At 39.5% G+C, this 25,915-nt stretch overlaps 1 protein-coding gene and 2 long non-coding RNA genes across 3 annotated transcripts; all 3 read left to right on the top strand.

Moving 5' to 3' along the window:
- The first annotated feature begins 16,077 nt into the window (after positions 1-16,077).
- Positions 16,078-17,183, top strand: LOC110902763. Its single transcript, XR_002571403.1, has 3 exons — positions 16,078-16,197; positions 16,732-16,785; positions 17,050-17,183. It is a non-coding gene; the product is annotated as an uncharacterized LOC110902763 (long non-coding RNA).
- Positions 17,184-21,932: 4,749 nt separating this feature from the next.
- LOC110900994 lies at positions 21,933-22,556 on the top strand. Its single transcript, XM_022147849.1, has one exon. It carries the CDS (start codon positions 21,933-21,935, stop codon positions 22,554-22,556), a length of 624 nt encoding a protein of 207 aa, XP_022003541.1.
- Positions 22,557-22,896: 340 nt separating this feature from the next.
- LOC110902762 lies at positions 22,897-24,060 on the top strand. The gene is made up of 3 exons (XR_002571401.2): positions 22,897-23,031; positions 23,566-23,619; positions 23,884-24,060. It is a non-coding gene; the product is annotated as an uncharacterized LOC110902762 (long non-coding RNA).
- Positions 24,061-25,915: the final 1,855 nt, after the last annotated feature.

Below are 25,915 nucleotides of genomic sequence, written 5' to 3'. Positions count from 1 at the left end.
AGTTCATTTTATTCGAGACTGCTTCGACAGAGGTCTTATTACTCTTGAACAAATCGACACAGATGCAAATGCTCCCGATTTGTTCACCAAACCTGTCAGCAGCTCGAAATTCAGAGTGCTTGTGGATTTCCTGAAAATGATCCGTTTCACTGACTGAGCATGTTTGTTTTTCGTAGGTAAATTTGTTCATAAAGTTTTCTATTCTTAGGTAGTTTTTTTTTTAATTTATGCCCAAATTTAGGGGGAGAAAAATACAAAAACACAAAAACATTAAAAAAATTAAAAAAAATACAAAAAGAGGCGTTGCATGACTGGGAAATGAAATAAATTTTCACATTATGGTCAAGGGCTGACTCATGTAAGACCTGTATCGAAACAGTTTGGCTCTAGTATTGATGTGTTGGTAGGCTCTATTCTTTAGACTGAAAACATTGGCTGTTTCTGTTTAGAACTAAAATAGTACATGACCCCAGGAAAGAAAATCACTTGGAATTAGTTCATATCTATTTGAATGTTTGTATGTTGTCCCGATACACACAATTTTGATCTGACTCTGAAATCTTCTCTGAAAAAGTCGTGTACCTCCTCTGCTGCATCCAGATACATGCTGACCTGGAGGTGCTAGGCAACGACAGCTTCTGCTGCATCCAGATACATGCTGACCTAGCTGTACGTTGTCGCGCTATAGATCTAAACACCCGAAAGAGGCCCTCTAGTGCCCAAAAGAAACCCCAATAAACCTATATCAAATTGAGAAAAACTCATTTGATCTGTATATTATATCATCTCTGCAAAAGATCTATTCTGTTCTCTTCTCAACCTACTCCCAGTTAAGCTTTCAGAGATCTGGATTGGACTTGTGAAATATGTGGTAGGGAAACTACATACATGATAGAGTGTACTGTTTATATTTCCGGGATTTGATTAGTATTTGTCTGAGTGTTCATTGTTAAGTAATCAAAACATGATAAAATATGTTACAGCCAGTTGTATGGAACAGGTCTGGGAAGATGAGTTTAGGTGGAAAAATATACTGGCAATCGTCTAGATCATTCAGTAGTAGATCAGTGTTGATAAGTGAAGTCAAGCCCGAAACCTCGTGATTTGATCCCTGATTAATCTCCATTATTTTCCTAATTTATTTTTGTAAATAATAATTTTTATTATTATTTATTTTTGTTTTTAGGTTTTTGCAAATCATGCTCGGAAAGTCTAATGGGTTTTTTTTAATTGTCAACTGCTTGCTAAATGGATTTGATTAAAATTGTTATAAAATCTTCAAAGAAAATCCAATTACTATAAGCCCAAACAGTAACTGTGTCCAGCCCAAGCCCACTTGGTTGGGTGTTGGTATAAATTCAGGGTCTCGAGTCGAGATCTCATTTCTCACTCGAGACCTTCAAGAAATTCTCTCAAAATTCCGACGAAATTTCTGTTCTTCGTATTTCCGACTTATTTCGACTTAAATCTCTGGTTTCGAGTCATTGATCTTTGTGTTTCCGGTCTCGATTAACTATTGATTGAAGGTATGATGATGTTTGTGCTTGAAGTTTTGCAGATTGTTTGAAGGTTTGATGATGATTGGATGATGTTTTGAAGATGGCCAAGAACCCTAATTTCATATATATTTTGGTCTTCAACTGGATCAGAGGATGTTTTAGGATTTTGATCCAAACAGTGAAAGGATTATGTTGTTTGTGGAAGTCTCGACTCAGATGTCATCAGGACTCGAGACCAGTGATTGCGAGTCGCAACCTCATGATTGTGACTCGAGATCTCTTGGTCTCGACCCAAGGTCTCGACTCGAGATCTCAGTTGTGATTCCTGATTGCGACTCGAGAACCTATGGTCTCGACTCATGGTCTCGAGTCAACAGTAACTGGTCTCGAGTCAAACTTAGAAAATTCTGAGTTGTTGAAGTCAAAAATGTTGATTTTGAAATCTAAATTCTTGTGAAAATATTAGTGTAAATGTTTGTAATGCACTTCTGTTTTGTGCAGATCATGGATTTGAAGTTCATTGCAACACACAATCAGGCTGGATATTTAGCACCTCCTCCAGAGAAGCATAGAAGATTGTATACTTCATTAATGAAGGGTCTCAACAGCTGCTGCATTGTTCACGCATTACGAGATAATCCAGTTATCTATGAAAGTGTTATTCAAGAGTTCTGGAAGAATGCGAAAATTGAAGTAAGTGAAGGAAAGGGAGTTATTGTCTCTGAAGTTCAAAAGAAGACGGTTACTGTGTCAGAGCAGATGATTCGAGAAGTGTTGCAGTTCAATGATCAAGAATCAGATTCGATAGAGGTTCCAGCTGGCACAGTTGAAGCTATATTGCCTAGACTGAGTTATGAAGGAAGATATCCACCTTTGGTTAAGAAATTCGTGCATCCGTATTGGAGGCTTTTGCTGCACATGTTTCTCTTGTGCATATCTGAGAACAGAGGGGGTACTGATCAGCTGAACAGTACACAGACTGCTGCTCTGGTCTGTGTGATAACTAATGAACCGTTCAACTATTCGAAATACGTTTTGGAAGCTATGAAAAGGAATGTGCTAGGAGTCAGGAAGGACAAATTTCTCATGTATCCAAGGTTTTTGCAAATGATTTTCAATGCACGTTATCCAGAGTTGGTGAAATCTGGAAACACTTTGGAGTTGAAGCCGATGGGTCCTGCTTGTTTTGGTGCTCTTACTCCAAAGAAGGGTACTAAAAAGAAATTTGAAGGATTGATTCCTTTGGAGAAGTTTGGTCAATTCTCAGAGACTGAAGATGTTGCTGCTGATCCTGTTATAGCTCAACCTGTTCAAGAAAATGTTGGGCCTGCTAATGCTATTGTTGCTGAAGAACATGATGTTCAGAGAGGTGTTGAAGATGAGCCTGAGACTGAGTTTGTGACAATTGACTCTGAAGATGAAGGCGTTGAAATTATGTGTGATTCTGATGAAGATGAAGAGCTTCCATCTGAAGCTGAAGTTGCTTCTGCTGTTACAACTGCTCCACCTGTGATTTCTGCTGATAGTTTGGCTCTGTTATTAAAGTCTGTAACTGAAAAGATGGGAAATCCTCCTTCTGATCTTTCGGTTCCTAATGAAGAGTCTAGTGAGAACCCAAAGGATCCTGATTCCCTTCCCTTGAAGCGGAAAAGGAGGGATCCTCGGCTCGGAATGTATATTGAAAAAGGCAAAGATCAACCCGTGACTACCGATGAAGATGATGAAGTACTTTATGATTTTGATTTTGAGAAGGATGTCACTGATACCACCACCACCACTGCAGACATCTTTGAGTCTGATGCTGATACTCAAAGAACTGATATGGATACCACCCCTGTTGATGTTCAAGCTACAAGTGTTGTTACTGAGCCTGTTGATGTTATGTCACTTGGCGTCTCTGAATCTGCAGGCCTATCTAATGTTATTTATGATATGTCTAGCAGTTCTAGTGGTAAGAGGCCTGAAGAACCAGTGAGAATGTCATTTGATGATGACTCAAGTGATGATGATGAGTTTATTAGTATGAGAGAGATGAAGAAAAGACTAATTGTGGTTGAGCAAGATTCGATTCATAAAGAAGCTAAGATTATCCGACTTGAAGACATCATCGTGCAAAAGAATCAACAGATTGAACAGCTTCAAGGATATGTCAGTTTGTTGTTTTCTATGGTCTATGATTTACGTGGAAAACTGGAAAGGAAATTCGGGCAGGAATTTTCTGACCCTACTGATGTTGAGAACAGGAGGAAAGATTTTGAAAAGGATGATGCTGAGAAAAACGCTGCAATGGAACAATACTTCAAAAGAGTTACTGATCAAGTGGCAGACAAAGCAAAGGCTGAAAGAATCAAGAAGAAAAGAGAGTTGGTAATTTTGAAGAACAAGAATTTGAACCCAGATGATGATGATGCTCAGGCAACTCACCATTTGATGGATGTTGGTGAAACTCTCTATGATCAAGTTGGTAATCGTTCTGGAGTTGTTAGCTGGGGTTTTGATCATGATAGAAAAAGGTGGTGGATTAAGCGGAAAGTAGGACCAGTTGAATGGTATAAACATCCAGGTCAGTTTCAATCCTTCACAAAGATTGATCTAACGGAGTTGTCAAATGCACCGTATGTTGATGATAAACCTGGAGGTCCTGGACATGCGTTTTTCGAAAGACTGAAGAGGGAAGTTCTGCATAACTTTCCATCGATGCGTACTGCAGAATCCATTGTTAAACCAGTTAAAGGAGTTAGGGATCCATTTACTAAGAAGCGAATGAAGATAGTGCACTGGCCTGTGACTGACAAAGAAAAGGTGATTCCGTTGGTTAAGAAGATTCCAAAAGGTGCTTTGAAGTCTCTACATTTCTGGGCTTATGATGAGCGTCTTGGTCAGGCGGTGTTTGTTTGTGATGGTGATGTCAATTTTCGCTTAGTGGATCAAGTGGACGTGCTCAACATTGCTCTTGAGGATTTGGAAGTGTTGGCTCAAAATCAGATTCGAGCTACTGAGAAATATGAAGAAATTGCCAAGGGATGGACTGCAGCTGCTGCTTCAGCCATTCATATTCGCAAGAAGGGTTTCGGTGGTCTTAAAGATCGGTTGGGTGGTGATCGTGATACTTGAAGCATCAAGAACCTGCATGCATAAACCTAGGGGGAGATTGTTGGAACCTGAAGGTTTATACATGTAGGTTTATATAGTTTAAGGGTTGTTTATGTCTTTTGTTAGTGTACATGTATGGGCCGAATTGTATGGTTTGGGTTAGTATAAGGTGTGTCGCAATTGGGCCTAGGTATAGCCTAGATGTTTAGTATTTAAACAAACCTCAACCTTAGGGTTGAGGTTGTTCGTAAGGTTGAAGGTTGCGACTCAAGGGAACCGTATTCGGTTGAGATTCTTGTATCCGTCATTGTTGAACTTTGAATACAAGATCTCTGGTTTGTGTTTTATTTACATCATTGTTTATTTATTGTTATTTGTTCTTGAATCACCTTGTGATTGTTTTCCGCACCTTCACAAGTTTAGTTTGATATCATTGAAAGATCCTGATCGGGTTTTACAAGAAGAAAGAGGGAGAGAGTTAAGAGAGAGAGAGAGAGAGTGTGTGCAGAGGGTTAGATATCTTTTCTATTTTTACAAAATAGTCCCAATCTATATATTACTTACACAATAGCCCCTTGAATGGTGAAATTACAATGGTACCCTCATGTGCCTTGCACATGACTAGATTTAACCAAAAAATCTAACTGGGTTTGGCCTAAAGGACAAAACGTACAAAATTTTGAAAGGTAAAGGATACCGCCTGTCTACTTTTGCGCTAAAGGGCAGCGCCTGAAATTTGATGTAAACATAAAGGACAAAACTTGTAATTTACTCTTTAATTATATTAAGAGTGAATTTCAAAAATTGTCCTTTATCTTTACACAATTTTCAGGCGGTGTCCTTCATGTTTAAAGTTGATGAGTTTTGTACTTTATATTTTAAAATCCTGCACGTTTTGTCCATTAAGCCTAACTTAGTTAATTTTTTTGGCAAATTAGATCATGTGCAAAGCACATGAGGGTATAATTGTCTTTTTACCCTATTATTTAAAAAAACACAATTTATATATTAACTCAATGACTTTCTCTCTCAAAAAAACCCATTATCTCTCTATTATCTCTGTGTATTCCTCCTTCTACCACCTCCTTCACCACCACAACAACCGATTCCGGCCAAGAAAAAAAAAACCATTTTGATGATTTTATATATCCACTTTCTCACAGTCTTCTTTCTAAAACACACATACTCCCTACTCTCCCCTCTCTCTCTAGAACCACCACTGCCACCACACAAGCAGCACCAGCGTAGCACCCCACACCACCTCCACACCACAACTGTCAAGATCCGGCAATAGTTGTTTTTCCGACAGCTAGTAGGGGAGATCCAACAACGAAAATAGTGTAGACTGGCCATCTACGAAAACAGTCTTTAAGATCCGGCAATAACCGTTTTTTCCGGTAACCATGGTGCGCTCCAACAGCGGTTGTTGTCACACCCCTATTTTCCACGTGTCACCATAAGAGTCATATATAAGTTTCCTAAGTTAATATGCCTTAAACATGTTGGGATATCAGTAAGATACCTTCCATTATGCCCCAAATGGTTTTAAACCCAAATTATGCCTCATAAGGGCATTTTGGTCATTTTAAAGGGTGTATAAGAGTTTAAATAATAACCTGGGTTACAGGTCTGATTAAATCAGTAAATATACTTAATTTAATAAGTTATAACAGTAGGGTATCATATATATGTGAAATTTATTACTTATAACCATACTATGCTCTATAGGGGCATTTTGGTAATTTCACATAGGCCTAAAAGGTCAAAACTGGAATTCTGAGTTTAAAATATTTGCCTACTGTTTAGAATATAAAAATTTACTGAATACATCAGTAAGTTTCAACCCCATATGCTTAAAGGTTCTAGTACATACTTATGCGTTAAAACGCTTAAAAAGGCGATTTGGAGCCATTTCCGGGTTTGGTATAGAAAGCTGATATTTTAAAATTCCAGAAGGCTCAAAATACTTTATTTAACATATTAGATCAGTAGAAAAAGGTTTGGGGTCAATAGGATTTCTAAAACTCATTTTATAGCCCAAAAGGGCAAAATCGGCATTAACTGACTTAAGCTTAGAACACTAAGTTATGCTCAGCCTAAAATTGAATAAAAATCTTTAAAAATCCCAAAATATTATTTTATATCAGTAGGTACAAAGTTTTGTATAAAAATTTGGGTTTAGATAGGCTATATGCAATTTACGCCATTTAATTACTAAATAAGCTCCTAATTACGCTAATGAGCATAACTCTTAATCTATACCTCCAACTGATCTCAATTTTTAGGTGCAAGTTTATAAGTCAGTAGCTAAGGTGTCTACCCTTTTACATTTTCAAAAATCATATTTTAAGGTCATTTGGGCATAATGGTCAACATATAAGCATTTAACGGAAACATGCATGTGAATAGGATATCTAATGAACCAAGTTGTATAATCACAGAGGGTTATACTAACATGTAAATAGGTCCAAAAGAAGCTCTAAGGCAATCCTAAACTTGGCTTAAACGGGTCAGAACTGAAAGTCAAAGCAGAAGTTGAACTATGCGACTTTCGGTTCCAAACCGAGCCTAAACTGAAAATTGTCGAGTTGAACATGTTGGGACATGTTCTTACATTAATTACCAAGTTATATTAATGATCAAACATGTTGCATGTATCCTACATTGCTAATTATGCATTAATTTGAAAATAAACATTCTGTTAACTTTTTAAGGTAAGCTTTGACTCGACAATTAACATAATTAGAGTGGGAATCTGAAAATACCCTTTTAAGGGTTTGTTACCCACATAATTACCTACTTATAGGTATTTTTAATTCGAGATTTGACTGAGTAATTATTGACTAAACTCGAAGTCAAACCTTAATTATGACGGTTTGACTTTTAGCTAATTAACTAAGCTAAAACGAATTAAGAAGGGTTAAGAATGCTTACAAGAGTCCTAATTACGACTAGGGAGCCTAATGAATCCTTGTTGCTGACCAGAAAGCTCCAGAGGTGAGTCTTGTGATCTTTGCAAATGAATGAGCAAAGTTGTTACAACCTCAAGTTCCTTATATATTCATTTTGATTGCATAAGATGGTGCCAACATAGTCTACAAATGTTATAAGATCAGTCCAAGTGCCCCTATTGCATGAAAAACCATTGGAGAGACCTCTGGTATAAGAAAACAACTATTTAAAGTCGGTTACAGACCTGAACTGGCAGCTGCCAGGATTTTTCTGTCGCTGTGTCTCTCTCGCGGGCCGCGTAAACCCTTAAGGGTTTCTTACGCGGGCCGCGTGACCTGCCAGAACCAGCCAAGCAAGTTTTAAAAATTGCATTTCAGCCCCCGGTCCTTTGTAACGTGGTTTTAAGTCCTATTTTTGCTATTTCAGCCCTCTAACCTTATTTTTAAGGGCTTTAGGACCTTTACTAACTTTGTTAAGTCCCTTGTTAACTTTGTGATCACCCGAAAGACCTTGAATTTCAATGTTGACGCTTTTAACCCTTCGAACACGAATTCGATCATAACTTTCTCATACGATAACGAAACTTTATGAAATTTTCATCACATATTCTAGTGAGCACGATTTACCGTTACAAAGCTTCGGGTCTGCTAAAAGGTCACTCAGAGGTATACTTTACACATGTTGACACATTTAGCCCCTGTGGTTTGTAATTTCTCACTTTCTTTCATATTTAGCTTCGTATGACCCATGATTTTTTCGTTTGAAGGTACCAACATCTTGTAGGGCTATTTTTAAATATAATTATCCATTGCTGACACTTTGGACCCTTATATTCACATAGTTTCCTTGTTTGCCAACTTTAGTTCCTCTAAAGTATTCTTTCACACATTCCGAGCTTATGACACGTGTTCATACATTATTGGACATGAATTTTCAAGGTGTTACATCCTCACCCCCTTAAAAGAAATCTCGTCCTCGAGATTTATTGAAACAATTGAAGGTATTTCTCTTTCATTGTGGACTCTAACTCCCACGTATACTCGGGACCTCTACGGGCATCCCATTTCACCTTGACAATAGGCACAAGCTTCCTTCGAAGCCTCTTTACTTGTCGATCCTCAATCGACACAGGTTTTTCCACAAATTTCAAGCTCTCGTCTATGTGCACATCTGTGTGTGGTATGACTAGCGATTCATCAGCTAAACATTTCTTCAGATTGCAGACGTGGAATACATTATGAATACCGCTGAGCTCTTCAGGTAAGTTTAACTTATAAGCCACTGATCCTACACATTCGATGATCTCGAATGGCCCTATATACCTCGGGCTTAACTTACCTTTCTTGCCAAAACGCATCACCCCTTTCCAAGGTGATACTTTGAGAAAAACTTTATCACCAACCTCAAACTTGAGGGGTTTTCGCCTTTTATCAGCATAGCTCTTCTTCCTATCCCGGACAGCTTTTAGGCGGTCGCGAATCTGGACAATCTTGTCCGTTGTCTCAAAGACTATATCAGGACCTGATAATTGAGTGTCTCCTACTTCTGCCCAACAGATGGGCATTCTGCACTTCCTACCATATAATGCCTCAAAAGGCGCAGTCTGAATACTGGTATGATAGCTATTATTATAGGAGAACTCGACCAATGGCAGATGCTTATCCCAACTACCACCTAAATCAATTACACATGCACGAAGCATGTCTTCCAAAGTTTGAATGGTACACTCACTCTGCCCATCCGTCTGAGGGTGGTAAGCCGTACTGAAGTTTAAGCGCGTGCCCAAAGACTGTTGGAAACTTTTCCAAAAGTGTGACGTGTATCTGGTATCTCTGTCTGAGATAATAGCCACTGGTACTCCATGTAGAGACACAATCTTATCAACGTACAATTGGGCTAACATGTCAGAACTGTAAGTTTCCTTAATGGGCAGGAAATGTGCTGACTTAGTCAGTCCATCTACTATCACCCATATAGTATCATTTCCTTTCTTTGTCTTTGGCAATTTGGTGATGAAATCCATCGTCACCATTTCCCATTTCCAAGTGAGAATTTCAGGTTGTTGTAGCAAACCTGACGACTTTTGATGTTCAGCTTTGACTTGTGCGCACGTCAAACATTAACCACATAGGCAGCTATAGACTTCTTCAAGCCTATCCACCAATAGTTTGCCTTCAAATCCTGGTACATCTTATCAGCTCCAGGATGAACGGAATATTTGGAACTAGTGGGCTTCCTGAAGGATGACGTCCTGAAGTCCTCCATAGACAGGAACCCATATTCTTCCATTTAATCTCAGGATTCCGTCCTTGCCATAGGATAACTGTTCTTCAGTTACTCCTAGCTTTTCATTAGGATAATTAGCTTCCAACACAGCTTCCTTTTGTGCGGCTAACAACCTTTCATTCAAACTGTTCTTGATCTCAATGCTCTTGGCATTGATTTTTATCGGCTTTACTCTTTCCTTTCTACTCAAGGCATCTGCGACTACGTTGGCCTTGCCCGGATGGTATCTTATCTCGCAGTCATAATCATTCAGAGTTTCCATCCAACGTCGCTGTCTCATGTTTAAATCCTTCTGATTGAACGGATGTTGAAGGCTTTTGTGATCAGAATAGATCACACACTTAGTTCCATACATATAATGCCTCCACAGTTTTAGTGCAAATACAACGGCACCCAGCTCCAAGTCATGGGTGGTGTAGTTCTTCTCATGCACTTTTAAATGTCGTGAAGCATAGGCAATGACCTTGCCTTTCTGCATTAACACACAACCCATCCCGGTGTGTGATGCATCACAATACAACACAAACTCTTCAATCCCATCTGGCAATGTTAATACATGAGCATTGCTCAACTTCTGCTTCAAAATGTCGAAGGACTCTTGCTGCTTAGACCCCCATTCGAACTTGCTATTCTTACGAGTGAGAAGAGTCAGGGGTGCTGCAATTCTTAAGAAGTTTTCAATAAATCGTCTGTAGTATCCTACCAGTCCTAAGAAACTGCGAATTTCCGTAGGCGTCTTTGGCTCTTGCCAGTTCATGACAACTTCAACCTTAGCGGGATCTACTTGGATCCCACGCTCACTAACAACATGTCCAAGGAACTGGACTTCACGAAGCCAGAACTCACACTTAGAAAATTTGGCATAGAGCTTTTCTTGATGAAGCAGTTTCAGAATGCAACGGAGATGCTTCTCGTGGTCAGATTGGTTCTTCGAGTAGATGAGAATGTCGTCGATGAAGACGATGACAAATTTGTCTAGATAAGGCTTGCAGACGCGATTCATGAGAACCATGAATGCGGCAGGTGCGTTAGTGAGCCCAAAAGGCATCACTAGGAACTCATAATGACCATAACGAGTTCTAAATGAAGTTTTGTGTACATCTTCATCCTTGACCTTTAACTGATGATAGCCTGACCTCAGATCAATTTTGGAAAAGTAGCTTGCTCCTTGAAGCTGATCAAATAGATCGTCGATCCAGGGCAAAGGATACCTATTCTTGATAGTGACCTTATTAAGCTCACGGTAATCGATGCATAAACGCATCAAACCATCCTTCTTCTTGACGAGCAAGATTGGTGCTCCCCATGGAGACGAACTAGGTCTAATAAAACCTTTGGCTAGCAAATCATCTAGCTGCGTCCTCAATTCTTTCATCTCTGTTGGTGCTAATCTGTAAGGCGCTCTTGCAACAGGTGCAGCTCCGGGGATGATGTCAATCCTGAATTCCACTTGCCTATCCGGTGGCAAACCAGGTAGTTCCTCCGGGAAAACTTCAGGGTATTCAGAAATGATGGGAATATCTTCGATCCTGGGCTTCTTCTCATCAGTGGTTACCTGTGCCATACAAATGACACAACCCTTTTCAGACATCTGGATGCCTTGAGCATAGCCACTTGCTCAGGCAATCCATGTTGAGTATCTCCCTGAATGGTGAGTGGCTCACCAGATGGAGTCTTGATTACTACTTGCCTCTTGTTGCACACAATCTGGGCTTGGTTATACGATAACCAATCCATAACTATCACTATATCAAAGCCTGCTAGCTTAAAAGGTAACAAGGATAAAGGAAAAGAGTGGTTCCTAATGGATATAACACATCCATCTAATACAGTCGAAACAGTTTCTATGGTTCCATCAGCTAATTCAACTTCATATTTCACACTTAAACCTTTGATAGGCAGTCTTAATAACTCACAAAACTTATTATCTACAAAGGATTTATCTGCTCCAGAATAAAAAAAGTATCCTTGCATAGATATCATTTACGAGGAAGGTACCTGTTATCACATTGTCGTTCTGAATAGCTTCCTGAGCATTCATCTGGAAGACCCTAGCATTGGTCTTCTTTCCCTCCTCAGCCTTCTTTGCAAGCTTTGGGCAGTTGGTCCTAAGATGCCCCTTTTCATTACAGTTATAGCACATAGCATCCTTGATTTTCTTACAATCCAATGCCTTGTGGTCTAATGACTTGCAAATCCCACACGCTTTTGGCTGGGACTGGGACTTCGACTCATACCTACACCTCCCAAAATGGTGCTTCTTGCAAACCTTACATTTGGGTTTTTCACCCGTCTGTTGATCACCTTTCTTGGATCCCGACCCTTTCTTGTGGTCGTTGTTTCCTTGTGCTTCTTATCTGAGCGTCGTGAACCGTCATCTTCACGTTTCCTTTTTCTCGGCATCCGCATTTCTTAGTGATCTCTGTCTAACTGCGTCCAGCGTGAGGGACAGAGATATGTCAGCTGCTGATCTGAATGTAGCGGGCCGAGAGGCCTTGACACTTGCTTTTATTTCTGGGGCCAGACCCCCAATAAAACGGGCTATCCTCTTAGGTTCAGGTGTCACAAGGTAAGGAACTAACCTTGACATAGTATTGAAGCTCGTGAGATAAGCCTGGCAATCCAGGTTCTTCATAACCAGAGATAGAAAATCAGACTCTATCTTTTCAACCTCATGCTGAGGGCAGTAGTTTTCCTTGATGAGGGTAACAAATTGTTCCCAAGAAATGTTGTACAAATGTACTTTTCCGGTGGCTTGAATCAACGATCTCCACCATGCTAGGGCTTCACCCTTGAAAGACTGTGACACAAACTTCATAATGTCTTTTTCAGCACAACCACTTATGTCTACTACCGTGTCCATCTCATTCAACCAAGTCATGCAATCCACCGCCACTTTCTCCCCAGTAAAATCTCAGGGTTTACATGAAACAAAGTACTTGTATGTGCAACCTTTGGCACGAGGCTTATCATCAAATACAATCCTTTTGGATGGAATGCTGTTTTCATTGGAGGAATGTCTGTCATCATCTTTCTTAGACTCATTTTTCTTAGACTTTGGTGGGGTAGGTGGTGGTTTGCTATGAGCCTTAGAATGGGTCTTAGGCTTGGAATGCGGCGTAGATAGGGTCCTACTTCGGGTCTCACTATAATCACTATGCTGGCGTTCCATAGCCTTTGCAACAGCATTGTCAACTAATGCTTGCAGTTCCGCGCCAGTAACCTGTATTTTAACATTCTCGTGGTTTTCCACCAGACGACTGTTCACCTCGTCCGACCCAGCCATGTAGCTTCAAATGCTACATATAAAAAATAATGGGCAAGGTTTTATTTAGTAGCTTTTACAGTGTTTTATAATTTTATCAACCATGGTTTTAGTTAGCCATTTCTGGTTAAATTGTTATTCATTTATTTATTCAGGACCTTTATTATAATCCTATATCACATTTTAATATTAGCATAAAAGTCTAGTCCCAAGGACGGTTTTAATTTATAACCAGGATTTTCACAGAATCGAGGTATTTGGGTCTGAATCGTAGTTCAGAACCCCTTCTAGACAGTGAGTTGCAGACTTCTACTGTCTCTTAGTCCCAGAAGACGTTAATTATTACCCGAAGGCACTTCATCCTTAAGGGATGGTCATATAATTACAGGGAAATTAAATTAACCCATTTTTTAAAGATGGCGTGTGTGATTTTTACTGCATCACAATTTGCCCAGCATGTTAACATACTTACATATGTTAACAAAATTTGGAATCTTTTGGACAGGTTCTACCATTTTGGCCATGTCTATAATGACACATGGCTAGGTTTTACCCCCAAGATTCTCTTTTAATATTAAACACAGAACAATCCTAAGTTGAGATGTTAATTATAGATCTAAATCTAATTATGGAGATACCATCTTGGCCTTGTCTTAAAATGACACATGGCTAGGTCTTGTCCTTTTTAGATTTTGCCACTTTAATATGTATAATGGTAGATCTTTTAATTATAAAATTATTTTCATTTATTTTATGTTTTATGCACATAATTAATAACAAGTAAAATGAAAATTTAAATTTAACATCTCATAAATAATTCAACAAGTACATTTTTGCCCTAAACGGGACTTCTACAAAAATAACATGCCCACGCAGGGGCGAAAAACAAACAAACTCACGCAGGGGTTAACTAAAAGACATGCCCTCGCAGGGGCAGAATACTAAAAGACAAGCCCACGCAAGGGCTGAGTACAGAAACAAAAAGTCCACGCAAGGACTTGGTGACCCCTTCTCTTGGACTTCCCTTTGATCAGGTCTAACAACCCCTTGAAGAAGCCTCGAGTGTTACTACGCTCGGTTTGAATCTCTCGTTCACATCGGTCTAATCTATCGAGGACCTCTTGTTGACGTTCCAGCAGGATTAGCTGCGGCTGCGGCAGCTGGTACAGAGGTTGAGGGGGTGGCGGACGCTGGTACCCATAAGTTGGGTAACCAGTGGTCCAAAGACCACCATAGGGTCCCTCTGGGTGACGAGCATTGTAGTCCCATGCCTCCTGGTATGGGTCCACATTAGCATAGTCGTACTGGGTATGAGCCGGCTGCTCAAAACGGTTATACGCCGCTGAACCGGCGTAGGCAGGAATTGAGTTATCGAAACCCAATGGTGGCGCCATAGGCGCAGATTTGATCTCTGGGATGGGGTTTGATGGACCTCCCATCTGCGGGTTTTCTTCTTCTTGGAGTGGCGGATAATGACTGCCACTCGAGGGCTGGGGAGTGCTAATGCGGACTCCTCCTCGCACGGACATCCGCGCGTTTGACCTTCTCCGCCTTGGTGGCTCCGGAGGCGGTTGCTGTTCCACTGGTGGTGGTGGTGGCGGAGTGACTGCCACAAATCGGGAATCCTCGGAAGGATCCTGCTGCTGCTGCTGGTAAGGAGACGAGTGGTGAGAGGGAGTAAAATACCAATCAATCTGCCTGAATCTCGCCTCGTAGCTGTCCGGACCGTGGTAAGGCGACCCGTGAAATGAGGACCCATCCGAGATTTCGATGGGGTGGTTCGGGGTCCCGGTTGCAGGCTCCACGGGATCCGTGTCCTCATCCATGTCATTTTCACCCGAGAAGTGATCCTCATGTCCTAGTGGGTTAAAACCCACGGGTTCTTGAATGAAATTAGCCGGGTTGAACCGGCTCTGGAAAGCAGGGGTAGGGTCACCAAAAGAATGATGTGAGTTTGACCGCTGCAACGGTATGAAGGAAGGCGGAGGGTTGTCGGGCTCGTTTTCGGATTGCGGCCCGAAAGAATGCAAATAGGACGGTGAGGAACTTAAGGAGACTGATCGCCTCCCGGGTTCAACGTAAACCCTCCACGGCTCCGGAGGGCTAGTGCTCATTGTGATAGATGGGGTACGCCGGTGCGAAGGCCCGACTTCATGGTCATGGCCCGTAACTGGGCCCTTGCCTCTTCCTCTCAAAAACCTTGGCGGCATTTTTAACCTGCAAACGTAAGCAAAGATACAACAACAAATATATAATAAAGAAAACACCAATTAAAACAAAACGAAACAGAGTTTGTCCTAAGTTCTTTGTCTAGACTCGGAACTCGAGGAATGTGCATTTATTTAACTGAGATTAAACACAAAAGGCTAGTGTTTAATTCACTCAGCGTTGGCTCTGATACCAACCTGTCACACCCCTATTTTCCACGTGTCACCGGTGGGGGGTCCGTGACGTAGTTGATATCGTCATAGTCAAACAATTCAAAATATAAATGCACAGCGGAAGCAAAAGATAGATTTATTTCAACCAAATAAAATTGTAATATCAAGTATCACAACAGTTGAAATAGATCCACAGGCGGATCAAAGCAAAGAGGAAACTTTTATTCAACAGACTTCATACATCCTAAGCTTGCGAGACTTTTACTTATGCAAAGGAGTGGTGTAACACCCCAAAATAGTAATTATGCTCATTTTCATGTTAATATGATATGCTACAAGTTATAACACATACAATTTTAATATGATTGTATTCATGTTGTAAACAAGGTTATGAGTAGGAATAATTACATTAGGGTAATATTTGAGAATTATGAACTTGGTTAGTATATAAGTAAGGTTTAACTATAAGAAAGGGAATTGCCATAAATGATAAAGACTGAATCTTGAGGGGGCAAATGTGACATGAATAGAAAGTGGAAATGATAAATTAAAATTAAAACACAACCACACACATAACAGTGTGTGTGTATCGCCCAGGAGCCAAGAAAGACAAGGGAAACCCTTTTTCATCATTCAAAATTCAACAATTGAAGCTCTAATATTGGTTAATACTCATGCATGTCCTTGATTTCTTAATCATCCAAGCATGCTAAAGCACTAGGTAAGTAGAATTTCATATTTTGGATGATCTTGTATGTTATGGGTCTTAAGAAATCCATGAGTTAGTATGAAATTAGTAGGATGATGAACTAAGAACATCATTCAGATCATAATGAATGCTTGAATTCGACTAAATTAACATTAGAAGTGAAAACCCACTTAGGGTAAGGGTGTTATGAGGTACAATGTGAAATTCTTGAGTATAATTAGTACACGGATCATGTATGATGATGTTATAATGAGAACTTGTTAGTTGGAACTGATTTAAATGGCATGATTTATGAGATTCGAGTTAATTTGATGTTCTTGTTGATCTTGATATGATTTGGTTGAAGTTGTGCAAATGATACTTGTACTTTATGCTTTAAAAATGGTATGCGCGCCAAGTGTTTGTTAAAATGCTTGAATGAAATTATCATATGTTATTACTATGTTAAATTATTAGAAATTGCAAACTTTAGTTGTTCACTTGATTGTGTTAAGAGTGGAATGAAAAGAATGGCCTAAGATTAAAGGAAATGATTTTTGATTATAGGAGTTAAGGAAGAAAGTTCAAGCCGTGCCGGAACACAAGCTAGCAACGACAAAGGTAAGTTCTTTGCTTACAAATATTACTAGCATGCTTTAAGGTAAAATGTTATTACTCTACAATCGAATCCGCATACTTGCAACAAGTTGGTATAAGTCAAATACATGATATGGATATGGGTGAATGAGTTAGAAAGGATGATGTGTCATGTTGAGAACTTCATGTTTGGATGAAGGTTTAAAAAGGTCTACTTGTAGTTCGACTAGTAACTTGATATCGTATGATCTATTTAATTGAAATGTCTAATTGGTTGGTCGTATGTAGGTAAAGCTACTTGATGGATGGCATATTTGGATCGAACATACTTTTGATGCACGCTTCCGCAAGGATCTTTGTTGTGGTCTAAACTTTTGTTAAACAATGTCTATGTTAAAAACGGGTCTTTTGTAAGTAACTTAAACCGGTAGCTATTAGATGTTAAACTATGTTGGTTTAGAATGTTTGGGATGTAAACTATTTTTTTTTTTTGTAAATTTTATATTAGCTACCATGTAGTTAAATGTAGAATTTTCCTTTGGAATTATTTGGCTCGTTTGATTTTTGTCACATGAAGCTCATTAGTGTCTTTTAAGGTTCTAGACCTTACAAGTTGGTATCAGAGCCTAGGTTTGAGAGATTCGAGTAAGTTATGGTGCTCGAACTCAAACCGAAAGCTCTTGTGAAAGTGTGTTCGTTCCAAAGCGCCACGCAAGTAAGTAATTTAAGGATTTCATACTTGTAGATAGAAACGGGAATGGGTTATGGTTTAGTTACTAGTATAACATGGGTTAGGACGTTATGGGATGTAATGGAGGGTTTCGGGACTGCCCAAGACCATTTCGGGTAGGAGAGAAGACCCGGGAATGAAAAATTTTGGTCAAACAGCGTCCGCACATCAGAGAGCCCGTCGGCGACGGCCTCTATGCCGTCGGCGACGGCACCCCCTCATCCGACGCGTTAACTACCTGCCTACGGGCAAAAGGCAGTGACGGGACTTTCCCGAGCCCGTCGGCGACGGGTCCCCCATGTTTGCTTTTGCTGAAATTGTTTGTTTACTATGCTAAGGCCCTTAGTTCTGTTCTGGCATTCGTTAAACACAAGGAACACCCCAAATTGACTATGAAACTAAGAAATTCAAGATAGCTATTATGTTTTAATGATGAATATGCGAAAGAATGAGAAGTTCTTACATACGAATGGATGAAGTAATTAACACATTTAGAATGTTTGTAAAGAAAGATTTGATGGGTTTATGACTCGTGAGAATGAAATTATTAAAAACTAATGATATATAGAAAGATGAGGAGAATGAATGTAACAATTATTAATATGAACGTTTAAATTGTAGATGGCAAGTGGAGGAAACACGGATACCACAGAACGTATAACTCGAAACGAGTTAAACAAGATGATTTCGGATGAAGTAACGAAGCATTTGATGCAAACGTTTCAAAGCTAGCACAAGAAGTGGAAGGCCAAGTACTAAGTACGGTGGAGACTATGATAACGAGCAAGGTGGATGAGTTAAAAGAAATGATAACCGGGATTCGAGGCAAGAAGGAAGCACGACGGTGCACCTACAAGGATTTCATGGCATGTAAGCCTACAACTTATAATGGGGAAATTGATCCCATCGAATGCCAAAGATGGATACCTAACATGGAGGGAGTGTTCATTCGAAGTCATTGTGACAAAGAAGATCAAGTTATGTTTGCCACAGGGCAACTTTTACGAAGGGCTAAAGATTGGTGGGATTCGTATAGTAAAGAGATCGGAGAGGATAGAGTTCAAACTTTGACTTGGCAAAAATTCAAACAACCTTTTATAAAGTACCATTGTCCACAATCAGCCGTGGATCGAATCCAAGAAGACTTTCTCTGACTCCGACAAAAGGATGAATCAGTCAATGAGATCACGAACACTTTCCTCGATCAGTTAAAGTTTTGCGAAGAAATAGTCGGAACGGAAAGGAAGAAGATTATCCGTTATCATGGCATGCTTAAGGCTGAAATTCGGGAGTTCATAACTCCTTCTAAATGTGAAACTTTGGACGAGATCATTGACCTGGCAAGGGATAGGGAAATTGAGATAAAGAGGCAAGATGAACGTGGGGAGAAAAGGCAAGCCGAGAAGGGGTCAACACAAGGCTATTCTAAGAAACCTAAAACGCATGATCAAGGAAAGAAAGAAGCTTCCAAAGGAGGGTTTCCACGATGTAAGACATGTGGAAAACCCCATTCGGGTGAATGTTTATTGGGAAGGAAAGGGTGTACAACTACGGACAAGAAGGGCATCCGTACTATAATTGTCCAAATCCCAAGAGGGTGTGCTACAACTGTAATGAATCAGGCCATGTGAAGGTCGAATGCCCAAAGCTTAAACAAGGGGTGAAGAAAGAAGGAAAGAAGGAAGAACCCGCTAAAGCTAAAGGAAGAATGTTTCAAATCTCTACAGAAGAAGCTAGAGCTCATCCAAATGTGGTGTCAGGTATTTTTATGATAAACTCTATACCCACTTATGTGTTGTTTGATACCAGGGCTAGTAAATCATTCATTTCTAGCGAGTTTGCATATTCCCCTTTGTTCACAATAGAAAGAATGCCTACACCACTTGAAGTAGAAATTGCCGATTGTAAGAGTTACCTTTTGCACGAAATATGTAGAAATTGTAGAATCACTATAGAGGACGAAGATTTTGATATTGATTTGATTCCCATGGTCTTGGGAGAATTTAAGGTAGTGGTAGGTATGGATTGGTTATCCCGTTATCACGCGGAAATCTTATGCGAACGCAAAATTATTCATGTGACATCTCCTAAAGGGAAGCGGGTAACCATTCATGGGGAAAGGGAAGGAGGGGTAAAATTTTGTACTATCTTAGAAGCAGTTAAGTACGTGAGGAATGGAAGTAAGGCATTTTTAGCCTATGTTCTCGATACGAAATTAGGAGCCACAAGAATTGAAGATACTAAGGTAGTGAATGAATACCCGGATGTGTTTCCGGATGAACTGCCGGGACTTCCACTCGAGCGGGAAGTCGAATTCCGTATCGAGTTAGAACCAAACGCCAAACCGGTAGCCAAAGCCCCTTACCGGTTGGCACCCGTGGAAGTACGAGAATTAATGGTCCAATTACAAGAACTTCTTGACAAGGGTTTCATACGCCCTAGCGTGTCCCCGTGGGGATCGCCTGTTTTGTTCGTTAAAAAGAAGGATGGGTCGATGAGAATGTGCATCGACTATCGTGAACTTAACAAACTCACGGTAAAGAACCGATACCCTCTTCCGAGAATAGATGATCTTTTTGATCAACTACAAGGGGCAAGTTGGTTCTCAAAAATTGACTTGTGATCGGGCTACCATCAAGTACGAGTAAGGGAAGAGGACGTACCTAAGACTGCGTTCAGAACTCGCTACGGACATTATGAATTTTTAGTAATGTCAATCGGGTTAACTAACGCTCTGGCCGCTTTTATGGATCTAATGAATAGGGTATGCTGAAATATGTTGGATCAGTTCGTCATAGTGTTTATTGATGACATTTTAGTATACTCTCGTAGCGAGTCTGAACATGCAAGTCATCTACGTCAGGTACTTGAGACGCTTCGAAGGGAAAGATTATATGCTAAGTTTTCTAAATGTGCGTTTTGGCTCAGGGAAGTGTAGTTTTTAGGTCACGTAATTAATGAAAAGGGAATTTTGGTGGATCCTTCTAAGGTGGAAGCCGTGATAAAATGGGTACCCTCGAAGAATGTTAGTGAAGTAAGAAGTTTCCTAGGTCTAGCCGGCTATTATCGGAGATTTATCCAAGACTTCTCCAAAATAGCCCTTCCTTTAACTAAGCTGACAAAGAAAGAAGAAAGGTTCGAATGGAATGATGATCAACAGAAGGATTTTCGAATGTTAAAGGAGAAATTGTCAAGCTCTCCCGTATTAACCCTGCCAGAGGGAACGGAAGACTTAGTTGTATACGCGGACGCATCTCATCAAGGGTTGGGTTGTGTCTTGATGCAACGAGGCAAGGTTATTGCCTACGCTTCAAGACAACTAAAGCAACATGAAATTAACTATGCAACCCACGATCTTGAACTGGCGGCGGTAGTGTTTGCCTTAAAAAATCTGGAGGTATTATTTGTATGGAACAAAGTGTACAATTTATTCAGACCACAAAAGCCTTAAATACTTCTTCGAGCAGAAAGATCTCATTATGAGGCAACGGAGATGGTTGGAATTGATTAAGGATTATGACTGTGACATTCTTTACCATCCAGGTAAAGCTAATGTTGTGGCGGATGCACTTAGCCGGAAGGAATACCCACCACCTATCCGAGTGAAATCGATGAGAATGATAGTTACCCCAAATCTTCTTGGAACAATACGAGAGGCGCAAGATAAGTCCTTAAATGTTGGTGATCCGAAAAGTGAAAGAACGAAAGGGTTTGAAAATAAATTTGAAGTAAACGCGAGTGGGTTAAGAACGAGGTTTGGGCGGGTTTGGATACCGCGACACTATGAAGCAAAGACTTTATTATTGGAAGAAGCACACAAGTCCCGTTACTCGGTTCATCCGGGAGCCACTAAAATGTACCGGGATTTGAAAGAAAATTATTGGTGGCCGGGAATGAAACGCGACATTGTTAAGTATGTATCTAAATGCTTGACATGTTCTCAAGTAAAGGCGGAACATCAAAAACCATACGGGAAATTACAACCCTTAGAAATCCCGGTATGGAAATGGGAAAATGTAACCATGGACCTTGTAACCAAACTACCGAAACAAAGAAAGGGCATGACGCAATATGGGTCAGTGTCGACCGCCTTACTAAAAGCGCCCATTTCCTACCCATTCGGGAGACTTTTTCCTCGGAAAGGTTAGCGGAAATTTATGTGAATGAGATTGTTTCTCGCCATGGTGTACCGGTGTCTATTGTTTAAGATCGGGATACGCGATTCACCTCCCGTTACTGGCGGAAATTTCATGAAGGAATGGGTACCCAATTGCATGTAAGTACCGCATACCACCCACAAACGGATGGCCAATCCGAACGAACGATTCAAACTCTCATAGACATGTTGAGAGCATGCGTGATGGATTTCGGGGGAAACTAGGATGAACATTTGCCATTAGTGGAATTTTCGTATAATAACAGCTACCAAAGTAGCATACAAATGGCACCATATGAAATGTTGTATGGGAGAAGGTGTAGAACCCCTGTTTGTTGGGGAGAAGTGGGACAAAGAGAACTCGCACCAAATGATGTAGTGGCGATAACTAATGAAAAGATCGACATCGTACGGGCTCGATTAAAAGCGGCGCAAGACCGACAAAAGTCCTATGCGGATAAAAGAAGACGCCCTATTGAGTTCCAAGTGGGGGACCGAGTGTTCCTGAAGGTGTCCCCGTGGAAAGGCATAATTCGATTCCGTAAGCGAGGAAAGTTGGGTCCCCGATATATCGGACCGTTCGAGATTTTAGCTCGAGTTGGAAAGGTAGCCTACCGTTTAGAACTACCCTCATCGTTAGAAGGAATCCACAGCACTTTTCACGTGTCACAATTGCGGAAGTGTTTAACGGATGAAACGGCTCATGTACCCCTTGAAGACATTGAAATAGACGAGAAGACGAATTACATAGAAAGGCCGGTAGCCATAAGGGATTCCAAGATAAAGACTCTTCGCAACAAAGAAATCAAGCAAGTATTGGTCCAATGGCAACACAGAAAGGGGTCGGATCTCACTTGGGAACCGGAGAATGAAATGAGGAAGTTCTACCCGTCTTTGTTCGGTACGTGAATTCGGGGACGAAACCTTCTTTAAGGGGGGTGGACTTGTAACACCCCAAAATAGTAATTATGCTCATTTTCATGTTAATATGATATGCTACAAGTTATAACACATACAATTTTAATATGATTGTATTCATGTTGTAAACAAGGTTATGAGTAGGAATAATTACATTAGGGTAATATTTGAGAATTATGAACTTGGTTAGTATATAAGTAAGTTTAACTATAAGAAAGGGAATTGCCATAAATGATAAAGACTGAATCTTGAGGGGGCAAATGTGACATGAATAGAAAGTGGAAATGATAAATTAAAATTAAAACACAACCACACACATAACAGTGTGTGTGTATCGCCCAGGAGCCAAGAAAGACAAGGGAAACCCTTTTTCATCATTCAAAATTCAACAATTGAAGCTCTAATCTTGGTTAATACTCATGCATGTCCTTGATTTCTTAATCATCCAAGCATGCTAAAGCACTAGGTAAGTAGAATTTCATATTTTGGATGATCTTGTATGTTATGGGTCTTAAGAAATCCATGAGTTAGTATGAAATTAGTAGGATGATGAACTAAGAACATCATTCAGATCATAATGAATGCTTGAATTCGACTAAATTAACATTAGAAGTGAAAACCCACTTAGGGTAAGGGTGTTATGAGGTACAATGTGAAATTCTTGAGTATAATTAGTACACGGATCATGTATGATGATGTTATAATGAGAACTTGTTAGTTGGAACTGATTTAAATGGCATGATTTATGAGATTCGAGTTAATTTGATGTTCTTGTTGATCTTGATATGATTTGGTTGAAGTTGTGCAAATGATACTTGTACTTTATGCTTTAAAAATGGTATGCGCGCCAAGTGTTTGTTAAAATGCTTGAATGAAATTATCATATGTTATTACTATGTTAAATTATTAGAAATTGCAAACTTTAGTTGTTCACTTGATTGTGTTAAGAATGGAATGAAAAGAATGGCCTAAGATTAAAGGAAATGATTTTTGATTATAGGAGTTAAGGAAGAAAGTTCAAGCCGTGCCGGAACACAAGCTAGCAACGACAAAGGTAAGTTCTTTGCTTACAAATATTACTAGCATGCTTTAAGGTAAAATGTTATTACTCTACAATCGAATCCGCATACTTGCAACAAGTTGGTATAAGTCAAATACATGATATGGATATGGGTGAATGAGTTAGAAAGGATGATGTGTCATGTTGAGAACTTCATGTTTGGATGAAGGTTTAAAAAGGTCTTCTTGTAGTTCGACTAGTAACTTGATATCGTATGATCTATTTAATTGAAATGTCTAATTGGTTGGTCGTATGTAGGTAAAGCTACTTGATGGGTGGCATATTTGGATCGAACATACTTTTGATGCACGCTTCCGCAAGGATCTTTGTTGTGGTCTAAACTTTTGTTAAACAATGTCTATGTTAAAAACGGGTCTTTTGTAAGTAACTTAAACCGGTAGTTATTAGATGTTAAACTATGTTGGTTTAGAATGTTTGGGATGTAAACTATTTTTTTTTTGTAAATTTTATATTAGCTACCATGTAGTTAAATGTAGAATTTTCCTTTGGAATTATTCGACCCGTTTGATTTTTGTCACATGAAGCTCGTTAGTGTCTTTTAAGGTTCTAGACCTTACAAGTGGCCAGCCTATTACGCGCAGTACCTGCACTTAGCCTTTTTGGAAAATACGTCAGTTTACACTGGTAAATACAATTTAACTGACTCATTTTGAAAAGGTTTAAAATTGATTTGAATGCCCGTGGCACAAAACTTTTTATAACTTGGGATAATTATTTGCTTATAATCTTGTAAAAGAATTACATGTTTGTTATGCGTTCAGTTGTCCGGGTCGTGCCGGGTTAAAGATTAATAGACACACCACTTAGTATAGTTCTGCCGCGAGACTTCTCTCGTACCGACGATTATACTTTATTGATTTGAATGCACAACGGGTGTACGCCTACACCCGTGTGCTAAGGTCGTGGTCATTCTTTGAATGATGCCAAGGATATCCGGGACACGGTCATTAAACCCCCAAAGGCGTTAAACAAACAAAACAACATTTTCAAACGGATCATTTTGACAACACTTAACCATCGACCGGTTAAGGTCAATTACCCGACCAAGCGGTATTTTATATACCGTACCCCAAGCCCGTATAAGGGAAAATAAGCTAAATGTATTTACCTGAGCTAAATATAAATTTAAACCCAGCCGTATCAAATCAGCAAGTACAAATAGCTTTTACTGGGCTCCTATATCTGGAATGAAGGTTTTAATAACCTATTAGAATCCTAACGGGTCTTTTAATTTTGCCTAAGCTTAGACCGATTAGTTTAAATGAAGATTACGGTTTAAACGCACGATAAGGCGAAGACCGTTTTAGAATGTGGTTTTGACCCGACAAGCTTGCATGCTTGTTAAATATGGGTAACTTAATCACATTCTGGATTTTGAGACAGAAATGATAAGGTTTGACCCGTTTCGGCTAAAATGGGTAAACTAGTTACATAAGCCGATCCGAACGCGTAAAGTGCGTAACGAGTAACCATAAGAGTCATATACAAGTTTCCTAAGTTAATATGCCTTAAACATGTTGGGATATCAGTAAGATACCTTCCATTATGCCCCAAATGGTTTTAAACCCAAATTATGCCTCATAAGGGCATTTTGGTTATTTTAAAGGGTGTATAAGAGTTTAAATAATAACCTGGGTTACAGGTCTGATTAAATCAGTAAATATACTTAATTTAATAAGTTATAACAGTAGGGTATCATATATATGTGAAATTTATTACTTATAACCATACTATGCTCTGTAGGGGCATTTTGGTAATCTCACATAGGCCTAAAAGGTCAAAACTGGAATTCTGAGTTTAAAATATTTTCCTACTGTTTAGAATATAAAAATTTACTGAATACATCAGTAAGTTTCAACCCCATATGCTTAAAAGGTTCTAGTACATACTTATGCGTTAAAACGCTTAAAAAGGCGATTTGGAGCCATTTCCGGGTCTGGTATAGAAAGCTGATATTTTAAAATTCCAGAAGGCTCAAAATACTTTATTAATATTAGATCAGTAGAAAAAGGTTTGGGGTCAATAGGATTTATAAAACTCATTTTATAGCCCAAAAGGGCAAAACCGGCATTAACTGACTTAAGCTTAGAACACTAAGTTATGCTCAGCCTAAAATTGAATAAAAATCTTTAAAAATCCCAAAATATTATTTTATATCAGTAGGTACAAAGTTTTGTATAAAAATTTGGGTTTAGATAGGCTATATGCAATTTACGCCATTTAATTACAAAAGAAGCTCCTAATTACGCTAATGAGCATAACTCTTAAT

This window comes from Helianthus annuus, chromosome 13 (assembly GCF_002127325.2).
Source record: "Helianthus annuus cultivar XRQ/B chromosome 13, HanXRQr2.0-SUNRISE, whole genome shotgun sequence".
NCBI lineage: Eukaryota > Viridiplantae > Streptophyta > Magnoliopsida > Asterales > Asteraceae > Helianthus > Helianthus annuus.
This window is presented reverse-complemented; position numbering and strand designations above follow the sequence as displayed.